Source organism: Somniosus microcephalus, chromosome 30 (assembly GCF_052327205.1).
Source record: "Somniosus microcephalus isolate GS21.2 chromosome 30, FLI_Smic_1.0, whole genome shotgun sequence".
In the NCBI taxonomy this organism is placed as follows: Eukaryota; Metazoa; Chordata; class Chondrichthyes; order Squaliformes; family Somniosidae; genus Somniosus; species Somniosus microcephalus.
In genome coordinates this window covers 28,905,253-28,930,786 of record NC_141016.1, presented here as the reverse complement: position 1 = coordinate 28,930,786, position 25,534 = coordinate 28,905,253, and the positions used below count along the sequence as shown (strand labels likewise).

Genomic DNA, 25,534 nt, shown 5'->3' with positions numbered 1-25,534 from the left:
TTTAATTCCACAACCTGAAAGTTTCCTGTTGTCGTTTGTGGAAGTGCTGCGTGAATATGCCAGATCCTTCCCTGGAGAGAGCCCCATTCAGCCATCTCCTGCAAGCCAGTTACAGAGCAGGATTGTCGAAGAGCTGGGCAGTTGGTGATTGTACACAGGGAATCCGCAGAATATGAAAAGACTAAACCTAGAAAAGGAATTGTTTGTGTGAGATTCAGAGATACAAAAGGTTATTTTTCATCAGTAAAATAATGGCTTTTTGTGAAGTAGGAGATGACCTCAGCGTGGGAGCAACAGTCTGCATTACCCGAGTACCTCAAATGTTCTTCCTGGGCAGTCTGCGATTTCAGCACAGCATGTGTTCTAAATTGTGTAAACAGGCCTAAAAGCAAGGATATCTTCACAGGAAAGTAAAAGAGTAGAATGTGTAAGAATCATTCAGCCATATCTGTAATGGTCTGGAATATATCAGCTTGGTCACTTGTGTTTATGGGAATGGGAAGAGTTTATGACGGCAATCAGGTCATTTGTGTTTATGGAAGCACATGTTCGTTTAGTTCATGTTATTCTGTTTGCATCTTTGATGTGCTATGATTTATTGGTGGTATGCATGGAATGTAGTGATCAAAGGTGAAATTTGGTATGAGATGTGAGTGAACCACAGCTCATACTGGAATGGTGAACTGTGATGTCTCAGCTCTCATACTGGTTTTGTGAAGTATGGGGTGCCGTAAGAAAACTACTAGGCACTTGGTCTAAGCGTTAAACAAAGCTTTAATCAACTGTTTTACAACATGGAGGTCTAGTTGTGTCCTTCACTAGTTCCTGTTAAGAATGTCCAGCGCAAGCTGGGCCTGTGCCCGAGTATTTATACTCTCCCTGGACAGCGCCACCTGCAGGCCGCTCAGTTGATTCATGTCATTCTTCCCGTCTGAAGCATTGGTATTCCGGCGACTTCCTTCTATCGGATTAATCGGACTACGAACAGCCGCAGTCGTTTGGATCTCCGTTTGTGGCTGGAAGGCACGTCTCCTCGGACCGAGTCTTGGTCCCTGGGCCGCTTGGTTCGTACCGGCGGCCTGGAAGAGCCCGTGTCGCCTTGATCGACGTGAGGGGGACTAGGGAGATCGTGACTCCCCACAGGCGCCAAGCTGGCTTCATCCTGCTCAGTAGTCGGTGATTGACCGGCGTCCTGGCTTCGGGTGGTCATCCCCCGGGGAGCGTCGTCCTGCTCAGTAGTCGGTGATTGACCGGCGTCCTGGCTTCGGGTGGTCATCCCCCGGGGAGCATCATCCTGTTCAGTAGTCAGTGATTGACCGGCGTCCTGGCTTCGGGTGGTCATCCCCCGGGGAGCGCTCTGTTCCCCGGGTTGATCCGGCGGAGTAGCTGCCAGATCTCTTGACGTCCCGGGTAGGGCGTCATCCTCAGAGGAGCGCAGGGTATCGGCGTCATTAATACGGATCCCACTATCGATTGGGTCCGTGGGACCAGCTGGGCAGGGAGCCAGATCCTGAAGTGAAACTGTGGACTCCCGGCCATCAGGGTACTGCACGTACGTGGGATTGACATCCGTCAGTTCCACTTCTTCGACGAGGGGATCACTCTTGGAGGATTGGACAAATCTTCGGAGCAGCACGGGGCCAAGAGCTGCCAACCATGATGGTAGGGACGTCCCATGAGTGGAGCGACGCTGGAACACAAAGAATCATTCGTGAGGAGTAACATTGGTGGATATAGAAAGGAGAGACCTGATGGAATGCAACGCGTCAGGGAGCATAGCTTCCCACTGCTGATCTGGTAGGTTGTGTGACCTCAGTACAAGACGAACAGCGTTCCACACGATGGCATTGTATCTCTCAACCTGTCCCTTTCCAATAGGATGATATGGTGTCGTTTTACTTGTGGCGATTCCCCATTGGGAAAGATAACTTTTGAGTTTGCTTGACATGAAGGAGGGACCCCGATCAGTGTGGATAAAACTGGCCATACCGCAAAGGGAAAAGACCTGATCGAGGCATTTGATCACTGTGGAAGTAAGCATATTAGGACAGTTTTGTACTTGACAGCTGTAACATTAGTAGTGGCTCTTGGGGGAGGAGCAGTTTTATAGATGACAGCTGTAACATTAGTAGTGGCTCTTGGGGAAGGAGCAGTAACCCTAGGAGAGGCTCTTGACTGACATACTTTAGAAAAGTGACCTTTCTTACTGCAATGATTGCAGGTTGCATTATGAGCAGGACAAAATTTCCTATAGTGAAATGCACCTCCACAGAAGAAACACTTCTTTTTAGATTGCCAAGATCCCGCTAGGTTAGGGTCGTCATCGGCTAGGATAGAGTCATCATCAGTGAGGGCTTCCGCCTGAGGCTTATCGGAGGAGTCACTAAAAGTGATAGCAGCAGTCCGTGCACGTGGTAAAAGATAGGCATCTGCATTTTTTTTGCTAAGTCCAGAGAATATGCCTGGTCATAGGCAGCTTGTAACTCAAGGGATTTATTCTCCAACAGATGCTGGTGAATGAAGGGAGACGCAATTCCATTAATAAAAGAATCACGAATTAATTCCTCCTGGTACTGCTCAGCTGAGACAGCTTTGAGATTACAGTCTTTGCTGAGCCTGTGAAGCTTTTGAAGGAATTCGTCAAGTGATACCCCAGGTTGTTGTCGAGTTGTGGCCAGTAAGTGCCGAGCAAAAATGTTGTTTGGGGCCTTAACATATAGTTGCTGCAGTATTTGGATAGCGGAATCATAGTCTACACAGTCTTCGATATAATCAAACACATGAGGAGATACGTAATTGGCAAGCATTTGAAACTCATCAGGAACATTCTCACCACAAGCCCCGAGGAAGTTGCTGTAGGTACGATACCAGTGTTTCCATACCTTAGCAATTGTAGGTGAATTTGGGTCCAGATCAAGACGAGCGGGTCTGATTCGTTTCTCCATGATGGGTTGATTACTACGTCTGGTTCCCTTCTACACATTAGAGTCGTAGCCGTCTGTTCCCAAAATCACTTCGAGCATGGAGCAAGTTCCATTTGATTAAATTGATGTAAGAAAACTACTAGGCACTTGGTCTAAGCATTAAACAAAGCTTTAATCAACTGTTTTACAACATGGAGGTCTAGTTGTGTCCTTCACTAGTTCCTGTTAAGAATGTCCTGCGCAAGCTGGGCCCGTGCCCGAGTATTTATACTCTCCCTGGACAGCGCCCCCCGCAGGCCGTTCAGTTGATTCATGTCATGGGGTTTCAATAAAGACAGATCATGCATTGTTACTGCTGAGTGTGTGTGTAATCTGGTGTTTAAAGTAACGAGGCACTAAAGAACAAGAAAGCAGTCCAACACTTAGCACCCAGATGAGGAACTACAAGTTATGCTGATTAAGGAAATGAGAATCAGCACCCACAAATGCTCTGTGAGCAGCTGAGTCAGACAGACAGAGATTGTCCCAGGTTCAATCTCCAGATGTGCTGAGATTGTCCCAGGTTCAATCTCCAGATGTGCTGAGATTGTCCCAGGTTCAATCTCCAGATGTGCTGAGATAGCTGGAAAGGGAACACAGCTCAGTGACAAAATTCCCAATACCTATTAGACAAGCACGGGTGTGGATGTTGTGCGAGGTCACAATCAGGTTTGGTTGTCCCACCCTTCCCCCTACGGGTCGATAGCCTGCTGATGCTGACTGTCAAGACTCGCACGTGAATAATGACCACTTGGACAAAGTAATGGGGGGGGGGTTTGCCAACTGAGGACCTAAACCCTAGCAAGGTGTCAATGTCTTCAGGAGAGGAGCAGAAAACATTGGCAAGAAAATCATGAGACTTGTACTGTGACAGAAAAAAGCACAGCTGGTGGGCTACAGCCGCACCTGGCCATGTATTCTGCACAATCAACGCTGTTAGAAAATCTATAGTAATCTCAGAGAAAGCTTCAGCCAGCGTTACTGTTTCTGTGCGGCACACAGCTAGCCCTCAGGGGATGCCACAAAGAAATGTGCCTTCAATGTCACAATATGATCTTTGTTCTCCACTGTGTTACTGGCAGGAGCCAGGAACAATTCCAGGGATAATTCATGAACAAAATACAACTTCCAGGAGGATTTACTCATTAGCAGGATTCACACACACACACACACACACACACACACACACAGGACAATTCAGCCTGGAGTTTTTAACATTTTATCAGATGCCTTTTTAAGAGACAGGCTACAGCTTTCATTAAGTGACAAGAAAGGGCACAGCCAATACCAGCCAGCGAGCCCCAATTATTGCAAGATACTTTATTTCCTTGGGACATGCTCCCTGGGATTTGGCTTGTAATTTAGCCTGGGGTTTTCGAGTAGGCGGGCTTCAGGTGGCATGGGATAAATTGGAATGATAACGGGGAGAAGGAACGGAACTGTCGAGTCCTTGGTGTGAACATTTATCCGTAATTCAGAGAGAGAGCGAGACAAGAGATCAAAGTGACCCAAGAGACCAAAGCCAGTAAGCACAGAGCAGAGAGTCGAGAAACATTCCCAGTAAGTAAATGAAAAGAATGGAGGGCCTCGCCAACACCAGGGCTTGTCTGCTCGATAAACTGTCCCATAGACAAGGGAAACAAGGCAAGAGTGGATTTCAAACGGAACTAAGAGCAGAAGCAGTGGTTGTAATTACAATGGCAGGGCACCTGAGCTCGGCACAGGTGCTGACCAAAGGAAGGACAGCAAGTGAGCTTCTCCGCCACTGGAGTCCAGTGTGCTATCAACTGAGTCCCCACTCAGGCAAAGAAAGATGAGCATCATAGCGCACGGACTGCAATCAGAACATAGATTACTGTGAGGGCAAGACACTTCATGTAATGGAAGTGAAGTGTTGTCTGTGAATTGAGGCTCTCTTGGCAGTAAATGTGCACCGATTCTGCGAACTTATCACCAAGTTACACTTTCAGCATTCCCATGGATCAAACCCCTTCCCATTGTATAAAATACCAATGGACCAAATCGCTTCTCATTAAATTGCAAAATACTGCGGATGCTGGAAATCTGAAATAAAAACAGAAAATGCTGGAAATACTCAGCAGGTTAGGCAGAATCTGTGGAGAGAGAAACAGAGTTAACGTCTCAGGTCGAGGTCTTTGTGTCAGAACTGATGAAAGGTCATCGACCTGAACCGTTAACTCTGTTTCTCTCTCCACAGATTCTGCCTGACTTGCTAAGTGTTTCCAGCATTTTCTGTTTTTATTTCGCTTTTCATTCACTCGGATTGTACAGGATCTCTTGAAGCCAAACACCTTCCCATTGAGTCCCATTGTATAGAATCTCAATGGACCAAACGCCTTCCAATTCACTCCCATTGTATAGAATCCCAATGGACCAAACGCCTTCCAATTCACTCCCATTGTATAGAATCCCAAAGGACCAAACCCCTTCCAATTCACTCCCATTGTATAGAATCCCAATGGACCAAACGCCTTCCAATTCACTCCCATTGTATAGAATCCCAAAGGACCAAACCCCTTCTCATTCACTCCCATTGTATAGAATCCCAAAGGACCAAACCCCTTCCAATTCACTCCCAATGTATAGAATCCCAAAGGACCAAACCCCTTCTCATTCACTCCCATTGTATAGAATCCCAAAGGACAAAACCCCTTCTCATTCACTCCCATTGTATAGAATCCCAATGAACCAAACCCCTTCTCATTCACTCCCATTGTATAGAATCCCAAAGGACCAAACCCCTTCCAATTCACTCCCATTGTTTAGAATCCCAAAGGACCAAACCCCTTCTCATTCACTCCCATTGTATAGAATCCCAAAGGACCAAACCCCTTCCAATTCACTCCCATTGTATAGAATCCCAAAGGACCAAACGCCTTCCAATTCACTCCCATTGTATAGAATCCCAAAGGACCAAACCCCTTCCAATTCACTCCCATTGTATAGAATCCCAAAGGACCAAACGCCTTCCAATTCACTCCCAATGTATAGAATCCCAAAGGACCAAACCCCTTCCAATTCACTCCCATTGTATAGAATCCCAAAGGACCAAACCCCTTCCAATTCACTCCCATTGTATAGAATCCCAAAGGACCAAACCCCTTCCAATTCACTCCCATTGTATAGAATCCCAAAGGACCAAACCCCTTCCAATTCATTGCTTTTGAGAGAGTCTATGTATGCTAGAGTGAAACGGTTAAAGCACTGGTGTGTATTTGAGAATGTAACAGCATGTGTTTGGAAAATATTTGCACAGTTGACTTTTCATAACCAGCTGATTTCCGAGCACTCTACCAAAGAGAGTCTGTGGTATTCTACTGCCTCCCTGAAGAAACTATTTTTGCTTTCAGTGTATTTCTGGCAATGCCATTCCATGCCGATCTGACAATCCAACCAAAAAATTAAACAAAACCAAGAGACAGGAGGACACAACTGAATACTCAACATTCAGGATGAAGAAAAATATGTTCCCAAAGGACCAAGCCGTTCAAATACTTTGTCAGCTCAGTGTTCGTTCTTTGCTTCTCATAGAAACATAGAAGATAGGAGCAGGAGTAGGCCATTCGGCCCCTCGAGCCTGCTCCGCCATTCAATGAGATCATAGCTGATCATCCAAATTCAGTACCCTGTCCCTGCCTTCTCCCCATATCCCTTGATCCCTTTAGCCTTAAGAAATATATCTAACTCCTTCTTGAATATATTTAATGAATTGACCTCAACTGCCTTCTGTGGTAGAGAATTCCACAGGTTCACCACTCTTTGGGTGAAGAAATTCCTCCTCATCTCAGTCCTAAATGGCTTACCCCTTATCCTTAGACTGTGACCCCTGGTTCTGGACTCCCCAGCCAGCGGGAACATCCTTCCTGCATCTATTCTGTCTAGTCCTGTTAAATTTTATAAGTTTCAATGAGATCCCCTCTCATTCTTCTAAACTCCAGCGAGTATAAGCCCAATCAACCCAATCTCTCCTCATACATCATTCCTGCCATCCCAGGTATTAGTCTGGTGAATCTTCGCTGCACTCCCTCCATGGCAAGAACATCCTTCCTCAGATAAGGCGACCAAAACTGCACACAATACTCAAGGTGTGGTCTCACCAAGGCCCTGTACAACTGCAGCAAGACATCCTTGCTCCTGTACTCGAACCCTCTCGCTACGAAGGCCAACATACCATTTGCCTTCTTAACCGCCTGCTGTACCTGCATATTTACCTTCAGCGACTGGTGCACAAGGACACCCAGGTCTCGTTGCACTTCCCCTTCTCCCAATCTATTGCTGTTCAGATAATAATCTGCCTTGCTGTTTTTGCCACCAAAGTGGATAACCTCTGGTGGTGGAAGTGTCAGTAGGAGAGCATTTTGGCGATAGTGACCATAATTCGGTGAGATTTAAGGTGGTCATGGAAAAAGACAAAGACGGCCCGGAAATAAGGGTTCTAAATTGGGGGAAGGCCGATTTTAATATGATAAGGCAGGATCTGGCCAAAGTGGACTGGGAGCAGCTACTTATAGGAAAATCCACATCAAGACAGTGGGAGACTTTCAGAAGGGAAATAGAGAGAGTACAACGCCAACATGTTCCTGTAAAGGTCAAGGGTGGGACCAACAAGCAAAGGGAACCTTGGATGACAAGGGATATACAAAAATGCATTAGAAATAAAAGGGGGGCTTTTGGCAGTTACAAAAGACTAAAGACGGAAGAAGCCCTAGAGGAGTATAAAAAGTGCAGGGGCATACTTAAAAAAGAAATTAGGAGGGCGAGGAGGGGCCATGAAATAACACTGGCGAGCAAAATAAAGGAAAATCCTAAGATGTTTTATAAGTATATTAAGGGCAAGAGGATAACCAGGGAAAGGGTAGGGCCCATTAGGGACCAAAGTGGCAATCTGTGTGTAGAGCCAGATGATGTAGGCGGGGTTTTAAATGAATTTTTTGCATCTGTGTTCACTATGGAGAGAGACGATGCAGACATAGAAATCGGGCAAGGGGACTGTGACATACTTGAACATATTAGCATCGAGAGGGAGGAGGTGCTAGCGGTTTTAGCAGGCCAAAAAGTGGATAAATCCCCAGGCCCGGACGAGATGTATCCCAGGCTGCTGTGGGAGGCAAAGGAGGAGATTGCAGGGGCTCTGACACAAATTTTCAGAACCTCTCTGCCCACAGGGGATGTACCAGAGGACTGGAGAACAGCTAATGTAGTACCATTATACAAGAAGGGTAGCAGGGATAAACCAGGGAATTACAGGCCAGTGAGCCTAACATCTGTGGTAGGGAAATTATTGGAAAAAATTCTGAGGGACAAAATTAGTCTCCACTTGGAGAGGCAAGGATTAATCGGGGATAGTCAGCATGGCTTTGTCAAGGGTAAATCATGTCTGACAAATCTGATTGAATTTTTCGAGGGGGTGACTAGGGGGGTGGATGAGGGAAATGCTGTGGATGTGGTTTACATGGACTTCAGTAAAGCTTTTGACAAAGTCCCGCATAGGAGACTGGTCAAGAAGGTAAGAGCCCATGGGATCCAGGGTGCCATGGCGCGTTGGATCCTAAACTGGCTGAGTGGCAGGAGGCAGAGGGTGATGGTCGAAGGATGCTTTTGTGACTGGAAGCCTGTGTCCAGTGGGGTACCTCAGGGATCGGTGCTGGGTCCCTTGTTGTTTGTGATCTACATAAATGATTTGGATGAGAATGTAAAAGGTATGATCAGTAAGTTCGCAGATGACACGAAAATTGGTGGGGTGGTAAATTGCGAGGAGGAAAGCCTCAGGCTACAGGACGATATAAACGGGTTGGTCAGATGGGCGGAAAAGTGGCAAATGGAATTTAACCCTGAAAAGTGCGAGGTGATGCATTTTGGACGGACAAATAAGGCAAGGGAATACACAATGAGTGGTAGGACCCTAGGAAGTACAGAGGGTCAGAGGGACCTTGGTGTACATGTACATAGATCTCTGAAGGCAGCGGAACAGGTAGATAAGGTGGTTAAAAAGGCATATGGGATACTTGCCTTCATTAGCCGAGGCATAGAATATAAGAGCAGGGAGGTTATGATGGAGCTGTACAAAACGCTGGTGAGGCCACAGCTGGAGTACTGTGTGCAGTTCTGGTCGCCTCACTATAGGAAGGATGTGATTGCTTTGGAGAGGGTGCAGAGAAGATTCACCAGGATGTTACCTGGGATGGAGCGCCTCAGCTATGAAGAAAGACTAAACAGGCTGGGGTTGTTTTCCTTGGAGCAAAGAAGGCTGAGGGGGGACCTGATTGAGGTGTACAAAATGATGAGGGGCATAGATAGGGTAGACAAAGAGGAACTTTTCCCCTTAGTAGGGGGGTCAATAACAAGGGGGCATAGATTCAGGGTAAGGGGCAGGAGATTTAGAGGGGATTTGAGGAGGAACTTTTTCACCCAGAGGGTGGTTGGAATCTGGAACTCACTGCCTGAAAAGGTGGTAGAGGCAGGAACCCTCACAACATTCAAGAAGCATTTGGATGAGCACTTGAAATGCCATTGCATACAAGGCTATGGACCAAATGCTGGAAAATGGGATTAGACAGGACAGGGGTGGATGGGCGGCGCGGACACGATGGGCCGAAGGGCCTCTTTCTGTGCTGTAAAACTCTATGACTCTATGACTGACCTCGTATTTATCCACGTTATATTGCATCTGCCATGCATCTGCCCAATAACCCAACCTGTCCAAATCATACTGGAGTTTCTCGGCATCCTCCTCACAGCACACACGCCCACCCAGCTTTGTGTCGTCTGCAAACTTGGCCAGTTCTGACTAAGGTTCGCGGCCTCCTACACAGTTCCAATGAAGCTCAAAGCAAGTTCGAGGAACAGCACCTCATCTTTCAATTAGGCACTTTATAGCCTTCCTGACTCAACATCGAGTTCAACAACTTCAGATCATAACCACTGCTCCCATTTTTTTGGACAGCAGGTGCTGGTAATAATACTGCTGTTGCCATTTACACCTCCTCTAGACACATATGATAGCAAAATACTGCAGATGCTGGAAATCTGAAATAACAACAGAAAATGCTGGAAAAACTCAGCAGGCCAGGCAACATCCGTGGAGAGAAAATAGAGTCAACGTTGACTCTATTTTCTCTCCACGGATGTTGCCTAGCCTGCTGAGTTTTTCCAGCATTTTCTGTTATTCCTCTAGACACATCTTTTGTTTCTTTACTTGTCCCGTTACCAACCCCATTTTGCCTCGCACCATCATCCCTTTTGTCATTTAATCACCCTTGCCTTCCACCTTATCACAGGCCTTCCCTTTGGTTCTTTCCTCCCATCGCACTTGCTTAAAATCTGTTCCAGCTCAAAATGTTTCCAGTTCTGTTGAAAGGTCATCAACCCGAAATGTTAACTCTGTTCCTCTCTGCACAGATGGTGCCTGGCCTGCTGAGTGTTTCCAGCATTTCCTCTTATTTCTGACGAAACTTACCTTGACTACCCACTGTGCAGCTGGAGACTATTTCACATCAGTACTGGAAAGTGCTGCTTTATCCCTTACAATCACCACAGCCTCCTCCCCAATAGGTTACGGCCCAAAGCTGCATTTCCAACAACTTGGTTCAAAGGTCAAACAGCACACAAGTCAGGAGTTAGCAATCTAACTAGACAAGACATAACGAGCAAATTGATTATTTAAGTTCCAGTTAAATATAGTTAAAAGAAAATGTAATAATTATCCACATTATGATTTTTGACTGCAATAAAGATCCTTCACAGTGCCATAAAATAGAGCGTGCACTCGGTAAAACTAACCAATCACACTCCCACCTCGGCCTGTATGGTCCGTGCATATTGGAGTGTCTCCTCTTGTAGCTGAATAGTACACACTGACTGAAAACTAACCACTCACTCGCTTGCAGTGCTGTCCAACCAGTGCATGAGCACCAACGCCAGCACACACCACAGGGCTCACAGGGCTGCTCCACGGCTACCTTGGTCAGATTCTGATCCCAGGTGTTGTTATCTGGGTACAGTGCATGCTATTCATAGCATTGGACAGGATCTTTGAAAGGCCGGCGAGGAGAGATGATGACAGCATCGCAACTGAACTCTCCACCATCTCAGGCTTGTAGAGAAGCCATATGAATGATGCATCTCTCCTGTACACAAGGGCATTCTGTGCAAGACTTGTGTGATACAAGTACCAGTGACGGTTTTACACTGTTTCCATTCCAATAACCCCAGGCAGCAAGGTGACTTGCTGGAATGCATGAGAGAGAAATACGAGAAATACATATGTGAGAAGTCACACAACACCAGGTTATAGTCCAACAGCTTTATTTGAAGTCACCTGACGAAGGAGCAGCGCTCCGAAAGCTTGTGATTTCAAATAAAGCTGTTGGACTATAACCTGGTGTTGTGTGACTTCTCACATTTGTCCACCCCAGTCCAACTCCGGCATCTCCACATCATCAGAAATACATAGAAGGGGGAAAAAAAGTCACAAACCTTGGTCACATTTTAGACATCAACTAAATGTCTAACAATGATTAGTCTTCCTGCGAGGACATGGTGAGAGAGATGTCAGCTCTCTGTGCACTCGCTACAAGTCGTTTTCCTGCCTCTACTAAAGAACGGGTCAGCATTTCCTTTGGGTGATTGATTTCACCATCAACCCAACAGTGCACACAAAGGCAGGATACACTTCAACAAATGCAACACTTCCAGAAAGCAACACCTGCAGGAGCTCACAGCTGTCTGCTTTGAATCCAGCAAGTGTGACAGTTACCGCACAATAATGGTGAAACAAAAATGTTTATTTCAATTCTTGGTTATCCCGGAGGTGAATCACCTGCTCCCCTTTACCCCTACTGAAAACATTCACGGTCACTGGAAGTGCAGTTCCACAGGCAGCAGCCAGCTTCTGATACCTCGCTTGTGGTCCCTGAATAGCCGAGCCTAAGCCATGACTGTCAGTACGGTGCTTGACCAAGGCCGACGTGACAATTCAGCCTGATCCTGCTTTCATCCCAACATCCACACAATTCAATAGAAATGAGGATCGGGCGGATCCTATAAAAGGCAGGTGATTCGCCCTGCCAGATTATCACCCAGGTGGCGTGGACTCCCAAGGTGTGGGACTGGAGGAGCACATGCGAGACAAGGGCCGGAATTTTGCTGGCGCTCAGAGGGCGGGTTTGGAGGCGGGTCCGCTGTCAAAATCACATGCTGTAAACCCTCCTGGTCAGTTTCCCAAGTGTCGGGTCTGTCATCCCTGAACAGACCCGACACCAAGCAGTGGGTCAGCCAATTTAGATAGAAACATAGAGACATAGAAGATAGGAGCAGGAGTCGGCCATTCGGCCCTTCGAGCCTGCTCTGCCATTCAATGAGATCATGGCTGATCATCCAAATTCAGTACCCTGTCCCTGTCTTCTCCCCATATCCCTTGATCCCTTTAGCCTCAAGAAATATATCCAACTCTTTCTTGAATATATTTAATGAACTGGCCTCCACCGCCCTCTGTGGCAGAGAATTCCACAGGTTCACCACTCTCTGGGTGAAGAAATTCCTCCTCATTTCAGTCCTAAATGGCTTACCCCTTATCCTTAGACTATGACCCCTGGTTCTGGACTCCCCGGCCATCAGAAACATCTTTTCTGCACCTAGTCTGTCCAGACCTGACAGAATTTTATAGGTTTCGATGAGATCCCCTCTCAATCTTCTAAACTCCAGTGAGTATAAGCCCAATTGACACAATCTCTCCTCGTACGTCATTCCTGCCATCCCAGGTATCAGCCTGGTGAATCTCCGCTGCACTCCCTCCATGGCAAGAACGTCCTTCCTCAAGGTAAGGTGACCAAAACTGCACACAATACTCAAGGTGCGGTCTCACCAAGGCCCTGTACAACTGCAGCAAGACATCCTTGTTCTTGTACTCAAACCCTCTTGCTACGAAGGCCAACATACCATTTGCCTTCTTAACCGCCTGCTGCACCTGCATGCTTACCTTCAGCGACTGGTGCACAAGAACACCCAGGTCTCTTTGCACTTCCCCTTCTCCCAATCTATTGCCATTCAAATAATAATCTGCCTTCCTGTTTTTGCCACCAAAGTGGATAACCTCACATTTATCCACATTATAGTGCATTTGCCATGTTTCTGCCCAATCACCCAAGTGTGGCAAAACCACTAAGAGACTCTTACAGTGACTTACATAATTGTCTGTAACCAATGTTACTACCTCTAGCATTAATTGTCTGTAACCAATGTTATTACCTTTCAAGTTGGCTCTGGTTAAACAGAGCTAGATCAACAACATCGTCATCTGACGCGATGACTTCATCACGTGGGTCACGTGACGTCCCCTTCGGCGGGAAACGTGATGACGTGATGACGTCAGAGGTAGAGGGCGGGGCCAGCCAGTCCTCGTGTGGATTGAAAGAGAAAAGACCTGTTTTGAGCTTCTCCTGTAGTTTCTTGTTTTGTAAAGTTCTTAGACAATAAATTCAGTTTGTTAACTTCCAGTAAGTTATAGATTCTTTGTTAGGAGTGCAGAGACTCCTACATTGGTGACCCCGATTCCTCGCGATCGTTTTTCGCGGTGAACGCCGAACACAGGCCAGTGATGGAGGCCAACGCAGTGGGCTTGAAGCTCCCCCAATTCTGGGAACAACAGGTTTGTGCAAGCCGAGGCGCAATTTGAGCTCTGCAACATCGTTCAGGATCAGACCGTCGAATAGACCGCCGTGAGTCAAGCACGCCGGTCCCGGTACTTCCCCCGCGGCCGCGATGGCGATCGGTGCTTCCGGGAATCTCACCTACGTAACCGACTCCATCTCCGGCCGTCGTTTTCTATGCGACACAGGGGCGCAATGCAGCATACTGCCCGCCTCGGTCATAGACCTTCGCTCCGGCAGCTGTGGTCCCCCTATGCAAGCGGCCAACGGGGGTTCGATCCGCACTTGCGGGAAGCGCCTCGTCCGAGTATGTTTCGGTGGACAGTTTTTCAGCTGGAATTTCATCACCGCTCAAATCTCACAGGCCCTGTTGGGTGCTGACGTTTTAGGTGCCAACGGCCTGTTGGTGGACGTGAAAAATCGACGCCTCATTCACGCCGCCACGCTCGACGATATTTCGGGGGCGTGCAGCATAGCTGCGTCACACACGATTTCATGTGCGCGGCCACAGCCCGACGATTTCGCCCATCTCCTCGAGGATTTCCCCGAGCTGACGAAGCCCAACTTTTCGGCTCTGACCGTCAAGCATAGGGTGGAGCACCATATTTCGACTACCGGCTCACCCGTTTACGCCAGGGCGCGACGTTTAGAGCCCAGCAAGCTAGCGGCAGCAAAGGCGGAGTTCGCCGTGATGGAAAAAATGGGGATCATCCGTCGGTCCAGTAGCCCGTGGTCCTCCCCTCTCCACATCGTCCCCAAGCCCGGCGGGGGATGGCGGCCCTGTGGGGATTATCGCCGTCTCAATGACATAACGACGCCCGACCGCTACCCCATTCCCCATATACAGGACTTCTCAGCACATTTGGCGGGGACGTCCATCTTCTCCAAAATCGACCTCGTCCGTGGTTACCACCAGGTGCCGGTGCACCCTCAGGATGTCGAAAAGACAGCGGTAATTACCCCCTTTGGACTCTTTGAATTCCTGCGAATGCCCTTTGGGCTTAAGAACGCGGCACAGGCGTTTCAGCACCTCATGGATTCAGTCCTGCGGGACCTTGACTTTCTGTTTGTTTATTTGGACGATATTCTGGTTGCCAGCACCTCCAAGGAGGAACACCTCGAGCACCTTCGGGTCCTTTTCAGACGGCTTCAGCAGCACGGCCTCATCGTTAACTCGGACAAATGCCGTTTCGGCCTATCGCAACTGGATTTCCTGGGCCACCGCATAACCCCCACGGGGGCAACGCCACTTCGGGACAAGGTGGAAGCAATTGCGGCGTTCCCGAAACCGAAATTCGTGAAAGCTTTACAGGAGTTCCTGGGGATGGTTAACTTCTATCATCGTTTCATCCCCAGGGCCGCACAGCCCATGCGTCCTCTATATGAGGCCCTCAGAGGCTCGACGGGAAAGGACCCTGTGGTATGGTCACAGGACATGGATCGTGCTTTCGAGGAGACGAAAGCCGCACTCGCCAATGCGACCATGTTAGCACACCCCCTGCCGGGAGCCACCATCGCTCTCACGACGGACGCGTCAGTCTACGCGGTGGGGGCCATCCAGGAGCAGTGGGTCGATGGCGCGTGGCAACCCCTGGCCTTTTTTAGCCGCCAGCTACAACGGCATGAACGCCGGTACAGTACTTTCGATCGAGAGCTGTTGGCTTTGTTTTTGGCCATCCGCCATTTCCGTTTCCTCCTCGAAGGACGCCGCTTCATCGCGTTTGTCGACCACAAGCCATTGCTGTTCGCAATGGCCAAGTCTGCGGAACCATGGTCGGCTCGGCAGCAACGGCAGCTGACGTACATATTGGAGTTCACCACCGACATCCGACATGTGGCCGGTAAGGACAACGTCGTCGCCGATTGCCTATCCCGCGCCGCCGTCCAGGCCGTCCAATTGGGCATTGACTACGCACAGATGGCGGTTGACCAAGCGGACAACCCGGAGACCCAGGGTTTTTGTTCGGTTCCAAACAGCCTCCAGCCGAGGGATGTGCCTTTCCATTCCGCAGGTACCACTCTGCTCTGCGACGTTTCGCTGGGTGCACCCCGTCCGATCGTCCCGTCTAAATGGCGTCGTACGATTTTCGATGCCTTACACGGCCTATCGCACCCTGGCGTGCGGGCATCGCAAAAACTGCTGGTCTCCAAATTCGTATGGAGGGGAATACGCAAAGACATCAGGGACTGGGCGAACACTTGTGTTGTTTGCCAACGGTCCAAGGTGCAGCGCCATGTCAGAGCCCCGCTCACCACCTTCGAGGTCCCAGAACGGCGATTTGATCATATTCACATCGACTTAGGGGGACCACTCCCACCTTCCCGGGGCTTTACGTACCTTTTGACGACGGTGGATCGCACCACGAGGTGGCCGGAGGCAGTTCCCCTGACGTCCACCACATCTGCGGACGTTGCTCGAGCTTTCGTTTCATCCTGGGTAGCCCATTTTGGTGTCCCTGCGGATATTTCGTCGGATCGGGGGCCGCAATTTTCGTCCGAACTGTGGAACGAGGTGATTTCCGTGTTGGGCATTAAACTCCACCGCACTACGGCCTATCACCCACAAGCGAACGGCTTGTGCGAGCGGTTCCACCGCTCCTTGAAGGCGTCGCTCAGGGCCAGCCTGCTGGATGCATCCTGGGTTGACAAACTACTGTGGGTGATGTTAGGACTCCGCACGGTGCCGAAGGAAGATCTCCAGTTGGCGGCGGCGGCGATGGTTTATGGGCAACCGCTTCGAGTCCCAGGTGAATTCCTGCCATTACCTACGCGACCATGGTCCGCGGCCACACAAAAAGAGACCCTCTGGGATGCGGTCCGCTGTTTCCGCCCAGTTCCGACCTCACGGCACGGTTTGCTTTCGTCCAACGTCCCGGGGGAGTTGTCGAAAGCCAAGTTCGTGTTTGTGCGCCAGGACGGCCATCGTACCCCGCTCGCACCGCCGTATGCTGGACCCTTCAAGGTTTTGCAGGCAGGGGACAAGAGTTTCGTGATTGACGTCGGGGGCAAACCGGATCACATCTCTGTCGATCGCCTCAAGCCTGCGCACCTGGACCTCGAACGACCGATTGAGCTGGCGCAGCCTCCGCGCCGCGGCCGGCCGCTACCACACCTGACAACGCCGTGCTGCCTACCAGTTCGCCGCCTGCTCAGCGTTTTCCCCTCCGGGAATTTCGGAGTCGGTCCAACAGACTTGTCCGACCTCCTCAGCGATGGACTCTTTTCATTAAAGACCATTCTGGGGGGGCGTATGTGGCAAAACCACTAAGAGACTCTTACAGTGACTTACATAATTGTCTGTAACCAATGTTATTACCTCTAGCATTAAATGTCTGTAACCAATGTTATTACCTTTCAAGTTGGCTCTGGTTAAACAGAGCTAGATCGACAACATCGCGATCTGACGCGATGATGTCATCACGTGGGTCACGTGACGTCCCCTTTGGCGGGAAACGTGATGACGTCATGACGTCAGAGGTAGAGGGTGGGGCCAGCCAGTCCTCGTGTGGATTGAAAGAGAAAAGACCTGTTTTGAGCTTCTCCTGTAGTTTCTTGTTTTGTAAAGTTCGTAGACAATAAATTCAGTTTGTTAACTTCCAGTAAGTTATAGATTCTTTGTTAGGAGTGCAGAGACTCCTACACAAGCTTATTAAAAAGGTAGTTAAGAACCATTTTCCCATGTACTTACCATTTTACCAGGTTTTCAATTAGGTTCCTGGAGAGCGGCTGCCACGTCAGGTAAGTATGTCGCGTTCTCAATGACTCTTCATTGCTGTGAATAGGTGAACGCTGCAAAAGTGGTCTAAAACCTACCATTTCACAGCTGTTCACTTCCCAATCTTAGAAGTTGGAGCATTAATAATTTGGAACCCACTTTTGAGCTTTATGCACTTTTGAAGTGTTTGGAGTAATCTCTCTATCCACTGTCACCTCCTTGGAACAACCTATCTCAACATTGACAGATTACTTCTGTCATCTCAACCTCACCTGCCATCTATTCCATCAGCATCGGTGCCCTCGAAAATATCTCACCTTGGTCCTCAGAATCCCAACACGATCAGCCCCAACACCAGCATCACCAGGCACACCAGGCACACCAGCAGCACCAACATCCACACCAACCATCTCCGCAATCAACTGATGCTGCACTGGACACAGGGCATCATCACCCATGCACACTGCTGCCCGGGACGCCAGCGATGGCCTCACCATGTCCAGATTTACTTACTTAACACTTTATATCCTGGCTGCCACATGATGCACCAGGTTGGCACCACCCCACACCAGCCCCATAAAGCATCTGTACAATGTCCAAGCCATTCCTTTCCCACTCATCACCATTGGAGGGTGGGGGCGGGGGGACGTTATTGTTCACCATTCACTGGAACTCACTATGACACTTTCAAAGGTGCACACAAATCTGTCCAAGAAGGCAAAGTGGTGAAAATAAGGATTACAATGCTTGACAACACATTAACAGAAAGTTTACACGAACATTGGCTAAAACACCCAAGTGCCTACCCTTGTGTGTTGCTAGTTGGTATGATTGGACTAGGATGAGGGTGAGTGTGAGGGGTGGCTAGTGAGATGGAGAAGTTATAATATAGATAGAGAGGGATGGGTGGAGGTAAAGGTAAGTTGGTGTGTGTAAAGATGTGCAGGAGTAGGGCAGGGAAGGCAGAGTGGCACAGGAGGATGAGGTTGAGTGTGGCTTTGCTGTAACGTTTCGTGATCTACTGTGATCATGGAAAGGTTTGCGCCACTGCAGCCAGGTCCTCCTGACAACACCCCTGCTTGTGTCCTCCTGTGCAATGTGCAACCAGGCTGCGTTGGTGTCCTAGGGTGGTCTCTTCAGCCCATTGGAATGGAACAGAACCTCCCGGTGTGCTGTAACTCCCTCCATAAGCATATGGAGGGAGTCATGGGAGAGCCTGGTTACACGAGTACCTTTGTGCAGTGGTCGTCAGTGTTTGCAGCACCTCAATGCTGTAGAACACTGACAGCACAATTATCAAAATGAATGTGGACATGGTCCCTTTAAGGAAACCAGCTGATGACGCGTTGTCAGATGTCGTCATCAGATCCGCTTCCTTTTAATTGTCTGGGAACCTCGCAGGGCAAAATCACTTGGAGGAGGCGGGATGAAGACGGGAGCGGGGTTTGAGGCCGCGCCGTACACCAGCTGCACCGGACTCGCCACGGCTGGCGAAATCGCGGCCAAGGTGCTTGGAGCACAATCCCATCGTAACTCTCACTGCTGCCACCTGCTGTCCTACCAGGTCCCTCATCTTACCCACGACCCAAAACCTTCCTGTAGCTCCCACTACATCTCTCCCTGAGCAACTGACCAACACCTTCCACAGACAAACAAAAACAGAGAGAGAATAAAGGAAGCAATTCTGGGAAGTGTCACGTCACACAATTTCCATCTGGCCATCACATTCAAAATAAATCATGTATTTTTATCTTGCAGTCCTCCCAGCTCTCTATTTGCATCTCCATGGCTGTAGCATTTTGGCCTTGATGCTATATCCAGGCCAAGGGCCAGACCCGGATCGAAATGCCAACTAGCATCCCTGGCTGGACCCCTCCCCCCACCTGCAACGCAAAACTCGGTGTGCATACCCAACCTGCGATCTGCCACCTGAAAACAGAAAGAGACCGAGAACAGGGCAGAGAGAAAGAAAAACAAATCGAACAGAAATACACAAGTCAGAGACAGAAGGAACACACACATGATGCGCCCCACTCCCTAGGATACAAGAGCAAGAGCAGAACAAAGAGCATCCTCTGACTCCCCGTGAACATCAGATTTATATACAAAAAGGTTCCACACTGTGATGCTATCCAGTGTTTTCAAATGGCTGTGCTATAACACATAGCAGGTGCATGGGAACACCAGCACCTCCATGCTCCCTTCCAAGTCACGCACCATCCCGACTTGGAAAAATATCGCCGTTCCTTTATCGTCACTGGGTCAAAATCCTGGAACTTACGACCTAACAGCGCTGTGAGAGCACCTTCACCACACGGACTGCAGCGGTTCAAGAAGGCAGCTCACCGCCACCTTCTCAAGGGCAATTAGAGATGGCCGATTAATGTTGGCTTTTCTAGCGACGCCTATATCCAGAGAACTAATGTAAAAAGAAAACACATTGTTTATATCTGTCTCATTATTGGAGACCTCTAAGGAACTCAACCCTCACCTGCAATGTCCTTTTGCTTCCTAGATACAAGTTTACAGATAATGAGCTGGAATATTGATGTGACCTACAGCATACAAATGCAGGCTAAGCAGAATCTACACATTGGTTACTGTGTTTGCATCCAAAGAGGTCTTAGACCAGGGTTTATGCGACCCATAAATGTCAGTAACCCTTATGTATTTTTCACAGCACGTAGCAGTCTGCACTGAACCAGACTGGGCCTTTTAATTGCTTGCATGGGGCTGGTGAAGTGTGATATACAACCACCTCCTCAGCATTGATCAGTCCTGCAGAGTGGCAGATTTCTCAGCTCCCAGCAATTGGAGGGAACTCAGCCGATTGGCTTCAACTTTCAGCCTCCGTGTTCCTACCTTCCATCACGTACACCAGCGAACCCACGTCTCCCTCTTTGATGACGCAGCTGTCCTTGGTGTAATCCACTGGATACATGCAATCCACAATCTCCTGGATCTGAGACATCTCCAAGTTCTTCATGAAGTCATTCTCTAAGATGGCATCCTTGATCAGTTCCTTCGATCTGTTGCACAGAACCAGAGACACATTAGGGATGGACCCGGAGACACTGAGGAATCAATAATACCCGCACATTTATCCACTTACCTCCTGGCACCCGACAGATTCGGGACACAAGCCTCTGCCCATGATTTCCTGCAGTGAACTCCAGATCTCAGGTGGGCTGTCAGGAGAGTTTCTGAGTGATGATTGGACACTTCCCCATGATAGACCTTCTCTCAATTGGTTCTCCAACCTTCTGCAATACATCCCATAACAGTATGGAAATCTTACAATGTTGAAATCGAGACTCAACCTACTCACCGTTTCCTGCTCAAGGTCATTCTTTCCCAGGATTTCCAAAACTCTGGAACTTGCTAGCTTACTCAGTGATATCCTCCTCCTGAAATGTAAAGCTGCTTAAAACCCTAGCTTCATGCGGCCAAATCACTGCTTGGTTTTATCTCATCTCTTTTCAGCTATGACGACATTCTACGCTATCAACCTTCACAGAGGCTTCTCAATTTAAAAAATAAGATGCTGCAGGTTATTAAAGAAATGTAACAAAGTGAAACAGCCATGAGTGGTAGCCCAATGGTTTTTTTTGGGTGGGTGGGTGGGGGGAGAATGGATTGATCCACAATTCTTAAACTCAACCAGTTCCTGACTTTATTAGTGTTAAGTCTGTGTGTTCCAGTTGTATTAAGATTAATTACTGACACAGACTACAAGAATAAAGTTTCAACAGGTCTTTACTAGTTGGAGGTCAGGACTATACTAAATACAATATCACTACACAGTACTTATATACCGGTGGTCACCACCGGTATTACGTATACAGCAGCCAGAGAAAGTAGTACATCTCTTAAGGTGGAACAGGCTTAAGTTCTCTTAAGGTGGAACAGGTTACATACACCACAATCCTCCCTTTTTAGCTTAACAGTCATATCCCCATTTAACATAACATAATAACATATATACATATATATAACTTCAGGTATAAACAGTTCAAAGGTTCAGTCTCTCAGGAGGCCTTCTGATTCGGTTTGGATAACGCCTTTCAGTGGTCTCTGATTCTTGTTGCTGAGGTGACTCTTCTTGTTGGTTTCCTATGTATTGGACGTCATCATCAGGTACAGTCCCTGCCGAGGTAGATGCTTCAGGTTCATTAACGTCTTCCACAGTTGTCTCTGTCGCAACCATGGGTTCGACCCTTGCTCTTGATTCTACCAGTTGATCCGCATGACGCCTTATCACATTGTTACCAATATCTACTGTGTACATCAGAGGTCCTTGTCTGGCCCGAATTGTTCCGGACTGCCATTTTTCGTTTCCATAGCCCCTTGCCAACACTGGTTGTCCTACGTCGAAACTTCGAGCGGACTTGTTATTAATATGCCGGAACTGTTTGTTTTCCACTTCCCTCCGCACATTTGGTTTTAACAAGTCCAACCTGGACCGCAACCTCCTGTTATAAAACATCATGGCAGGACTTTGGCTAGTCACTGCATGAGCGGCGTTTCGATATGCCATTAGGAAATTGTCCACCTTGTGTTGTAACGGAATCTGATCATCGTTCATGGCCTTTATTGCCTTTTTGAATGTTTGGACAAATCTCTCGGCCAACCCGTTTGTCGCCGGATGATATGGGGCAGAGGTATAATGTTTCACCCCATTCTTCTTTAAGAATTTTTGGAATTCTTCCGACACGAACTGTGGTCCGTTGTCCGAACATATCTGTTCTGGCAATCCGTTCCTTGCGAATATTGTTCTTAACACCGCAATTGTCTTTTCTGAAGTAGTGGTATTCATCTTGATCACTTCTGGCCATTTGGAATGTGCGTCCACCGCAATTAGGAACACGGAGTCCATGAATGGACCAGCAAAGTCAATATGTACGTGTTGCCATGGGGCTGAAGGCCATTCCCATGGGTGTAGCGGTGCGATCGGAGGTGTATTTTGCACTTTTTGGCACCCAGCGCAGCTTTTTGTCAACTCCTCTATCTGTTGGTCAATGCCCGGCCACCATACATAAGCCCTAGCAAGACTTTTCATCTTAACTCCCCCCAGATGACCTTCATGCAGTTCCTTTAGAACTCTTTCCCGTAACTTGGGAGGAATAATCACTCTTGTCCCGTACATCAAAGTACCATGGCAGACGGACAGCTGGTCTCGCCTTGCCGAGAATGCCGGTAACAGAGGATCACCATGTGTTGGCCATCCCTTCACTGTCACCTCGTAAACTCGGGACAGTGTCGGGTTGTTCCTGGTTTCTCTTTCAATACTTGCATTGGTGACTGGTAAACACTCGATGATGGTCGAATGAAATAACTCAACAGGGTCAACTTTCGTCGTCTCTTCCGCTTCAGGTAGTGGCAGGCGCGACAGCCCATCAGCATTGCCATGCTGCTTTGTACCTTTGAATTCTATTTGATATTGATGTGCCCCTAGGAAAAGGGACCATCTCTGGAATCGCTGTGCTGTCATCACCGAAACACCCTTCTTAGGGTTAAAAATGGATACCAACGGCTGATGGTCTGTCAGAAGTGTGAATTTTTGGCCCTGCAGGTAATGATTAAACTTCTTCACTCCCCATACAAGGCTGAGAGCCTCCCTATCGATCTGCGCATAGTTGCGATCAGCGGAGGTCAATGACCTGGATGCAAACGCGACTGGCCTTTCCGTGCCATTTGGCAACTTGTGTGAGAGTACTGCCCCAATACCATATGGAGAAGCATCACAAGCCAACCGAATAGGCAGTGTCGGGTTGAAGTGAGCCAACACTTCCTCTGAGGTGATCAATTCTTTGCTTTTGCAAATGCCTTCTTACAGTTTTCGCTCCATTCCCATGGTACCCCCTTCTGTAAAAGAGCGTTCAGCGGGTGCAGTACCGTGGATAGATTCGGTAGAAACTTATGGTAATAGTTAATCAATCCCAGAAACGACCTCAACTGAGAGACATTATCCAGAGCGGGAGCCTTTACAACTACCTCTATCTTGTCAGGAGACTTATGAAGCCCCTCCCGGTCAATGACATGACCACAGTACGAGATCCGCTTCTGAAAGAACTCACATTTCTGACGATTAACTCTAAGTCCATACTCTTTCAGTCTGTTGAGCACCAGTTCCAAGTTTGCGAGGTGTTCTTCATCACCATCACCTGTAATCAGAATATCGTCCAGGTAACATTGTGTGCCTGGAATTCCCTGTAATACCTGCTCCATGGCCCTCTGCCAAATTGCCGGAGCCGATGCCACTCCAAAAACCAGCCTATTATACCGGTACAAACCTCTATGCGTGTTGATCGTGAGGTACTGGCGTGACTTCTTCAACCTCCATCTGCAAGTATGCCTGCACCAGGTCTATCTTGGTGAAGTGTTTCCCGCCAGACAACGAAGCAAAAATATCCTCAATCCGCGGAAGTGGATACTGCACCGTGTGAAGCACCGGATTAACGGTGATCTTGAAATCTCCACAGATGCGAACCGTCCCTGGTTCTCCTGGCTTGTTGCTCGAAGGACGTTTCATAACGGGAACAATGGGCGTAGCCCACTCACTCCAATCTACCTTAGACAGTACACCTGAACGTTCTAGCGCTTCCAGTTCTGCTTCTACAGTAGGTCGTATTGCATAGGGTACCGGTCTGGCTTTGAAAAATTTTGGTTGTGCATGTTCATCAATCTTGATGTTTGCCGTAATTCCTTTCAGTGTTCCCAGTCCTTGCTGGAACACCTCTTTAGCATCATCCAATATTTTGGACAATCGTTTAGGTTTGACATCTGTTTCCCTGGAATCTACCGTTAGTGCTTTTAAGGAGTGCCAGTCCATATTCATTTTCCTAATCCACTCCCGTCCCAGTAGTGGTGGACCTCCTTCAGGTAGCACATATAAGTCCATTACTTGGCTTTCTTCGCCCTTGTGGACCACTTTTACCTCTATCTTTCCGATGGGGTACACTCTTTGCCCGCGTATGTTTTCAATATAATCTCCATATCCCGTAGGGGAATATGTTGGAATAACCTTTTGTAATCTTTCTTATTCATGACCGTCAATGCCGATCCAGTGTCCAGTTTCATCTTTACTTGGACTCCTGCTATCTGAAGAGTGACCCAAATTGTCTGGAGATCTGCATCCTTACCAACGTTGTGTACTCTTAAGCTACCCAGTTCATTACTGCTAGCGTCTGAATCTGACTTCCGTTTGTTCGAACTGGTCTTTGTCACCTTGTGCACCTTTATGTATTTTCCTTGCGGTGACTTTTTGTTGCTGGTCTTCTTTCCTGACCGGCATACTTTAGCTATGTGGCCAAGCCTGCCACACATTCTGCATTCTTGGTTTTTAAACCAACACTGGTTCTGATCATGTGTTGTCTTTCCACAACGATAACATTTTACAGTACTCAAACCCAATTTATTTGTACTGAGTTCCGGTGACCGTAGCTGCATTACTGCCGTGCCTCTCGCTGCGGCTTCGTGTGCTGCTGCCATAGTGACCGCTTTCTCAAGCGTCAGCTCATTCTCCTCGAGCAGTCGCTTTTGTGTATCTTCTTTTAATAATCCACACTCAAATTTATCTCTTAGCGCGTCTGTTAGTCCCGTTCCAAACTGACAGTACTTTGCTAGCTTACGCAATTCCATTAAATATTCAGCATTGCTTTCATCCTTCAGCTGCCTTCTGCTGTAAAATTTAAATCGTTCCGCTAGCATCAGCGGCGTGGGGTTTAGATGATTTTTCAGGACAGTAACAATCTCCTCGAACGTCTTATCCGCCGGTTCATCTGGTGATAAAAGGTGTTTCAATTGCCCGTATGTCTTCGCACCCATTAAGTTCAATAAAGTTAGTGCTTTCTCTGCATCTGGGATTTTATTTGCTCTACAATAATTTTGTATGCGTTCTACATACATGGCCCAATCTTCGATGTCGCTATCAAAGGTATTAATGTTCCCATGTTTAGGCATCGTTGCAATTTATTTTATGTTTTTTAAAATTTTATCCCAAGATGGCGGCTTCCCGCTCTTGTCTTCGTCCTCCGCCTACAAAATGGCGGTTTTCCCGCGCTTGGCGGTCTTCACCCACTGGCTGCAATGGCGTTTGGCGTGCCGCTGCTGCTCCCCTTTCCCAGCGGTTAGTAACTCCCCAGACGCTGTCTCCGCTTCACCGCGGCTCCCTCGGGCATTCACGCTTC

At 48.1% G+C, this 25,534-nt stretch overlaps 1 protein-coding gene across 1 annotated transcript in view; it reads right to left on the bottom strand.

Annotated features, from left to right (window-relative positions):
- LOC147098065 (cGMP-dependent protein kinase 1-like) overlaps positions 1-25,534 on the bottom strand; it is a 120,022-nt gene that overhangs the window by 77,047 nt on the left and 17,441 nt on the right. Inside the window, exon 2 of the mRNA XM_085971295.1 lies at positions 20,208-20,374. Within this exon, the coding sequence (XP_085827421.1) occupies positions 20,208-20,374 (167 nt within the window). The remainder of the gene's footprint in view (positions 1-20,207; positions 20,375-25,534) is intronic.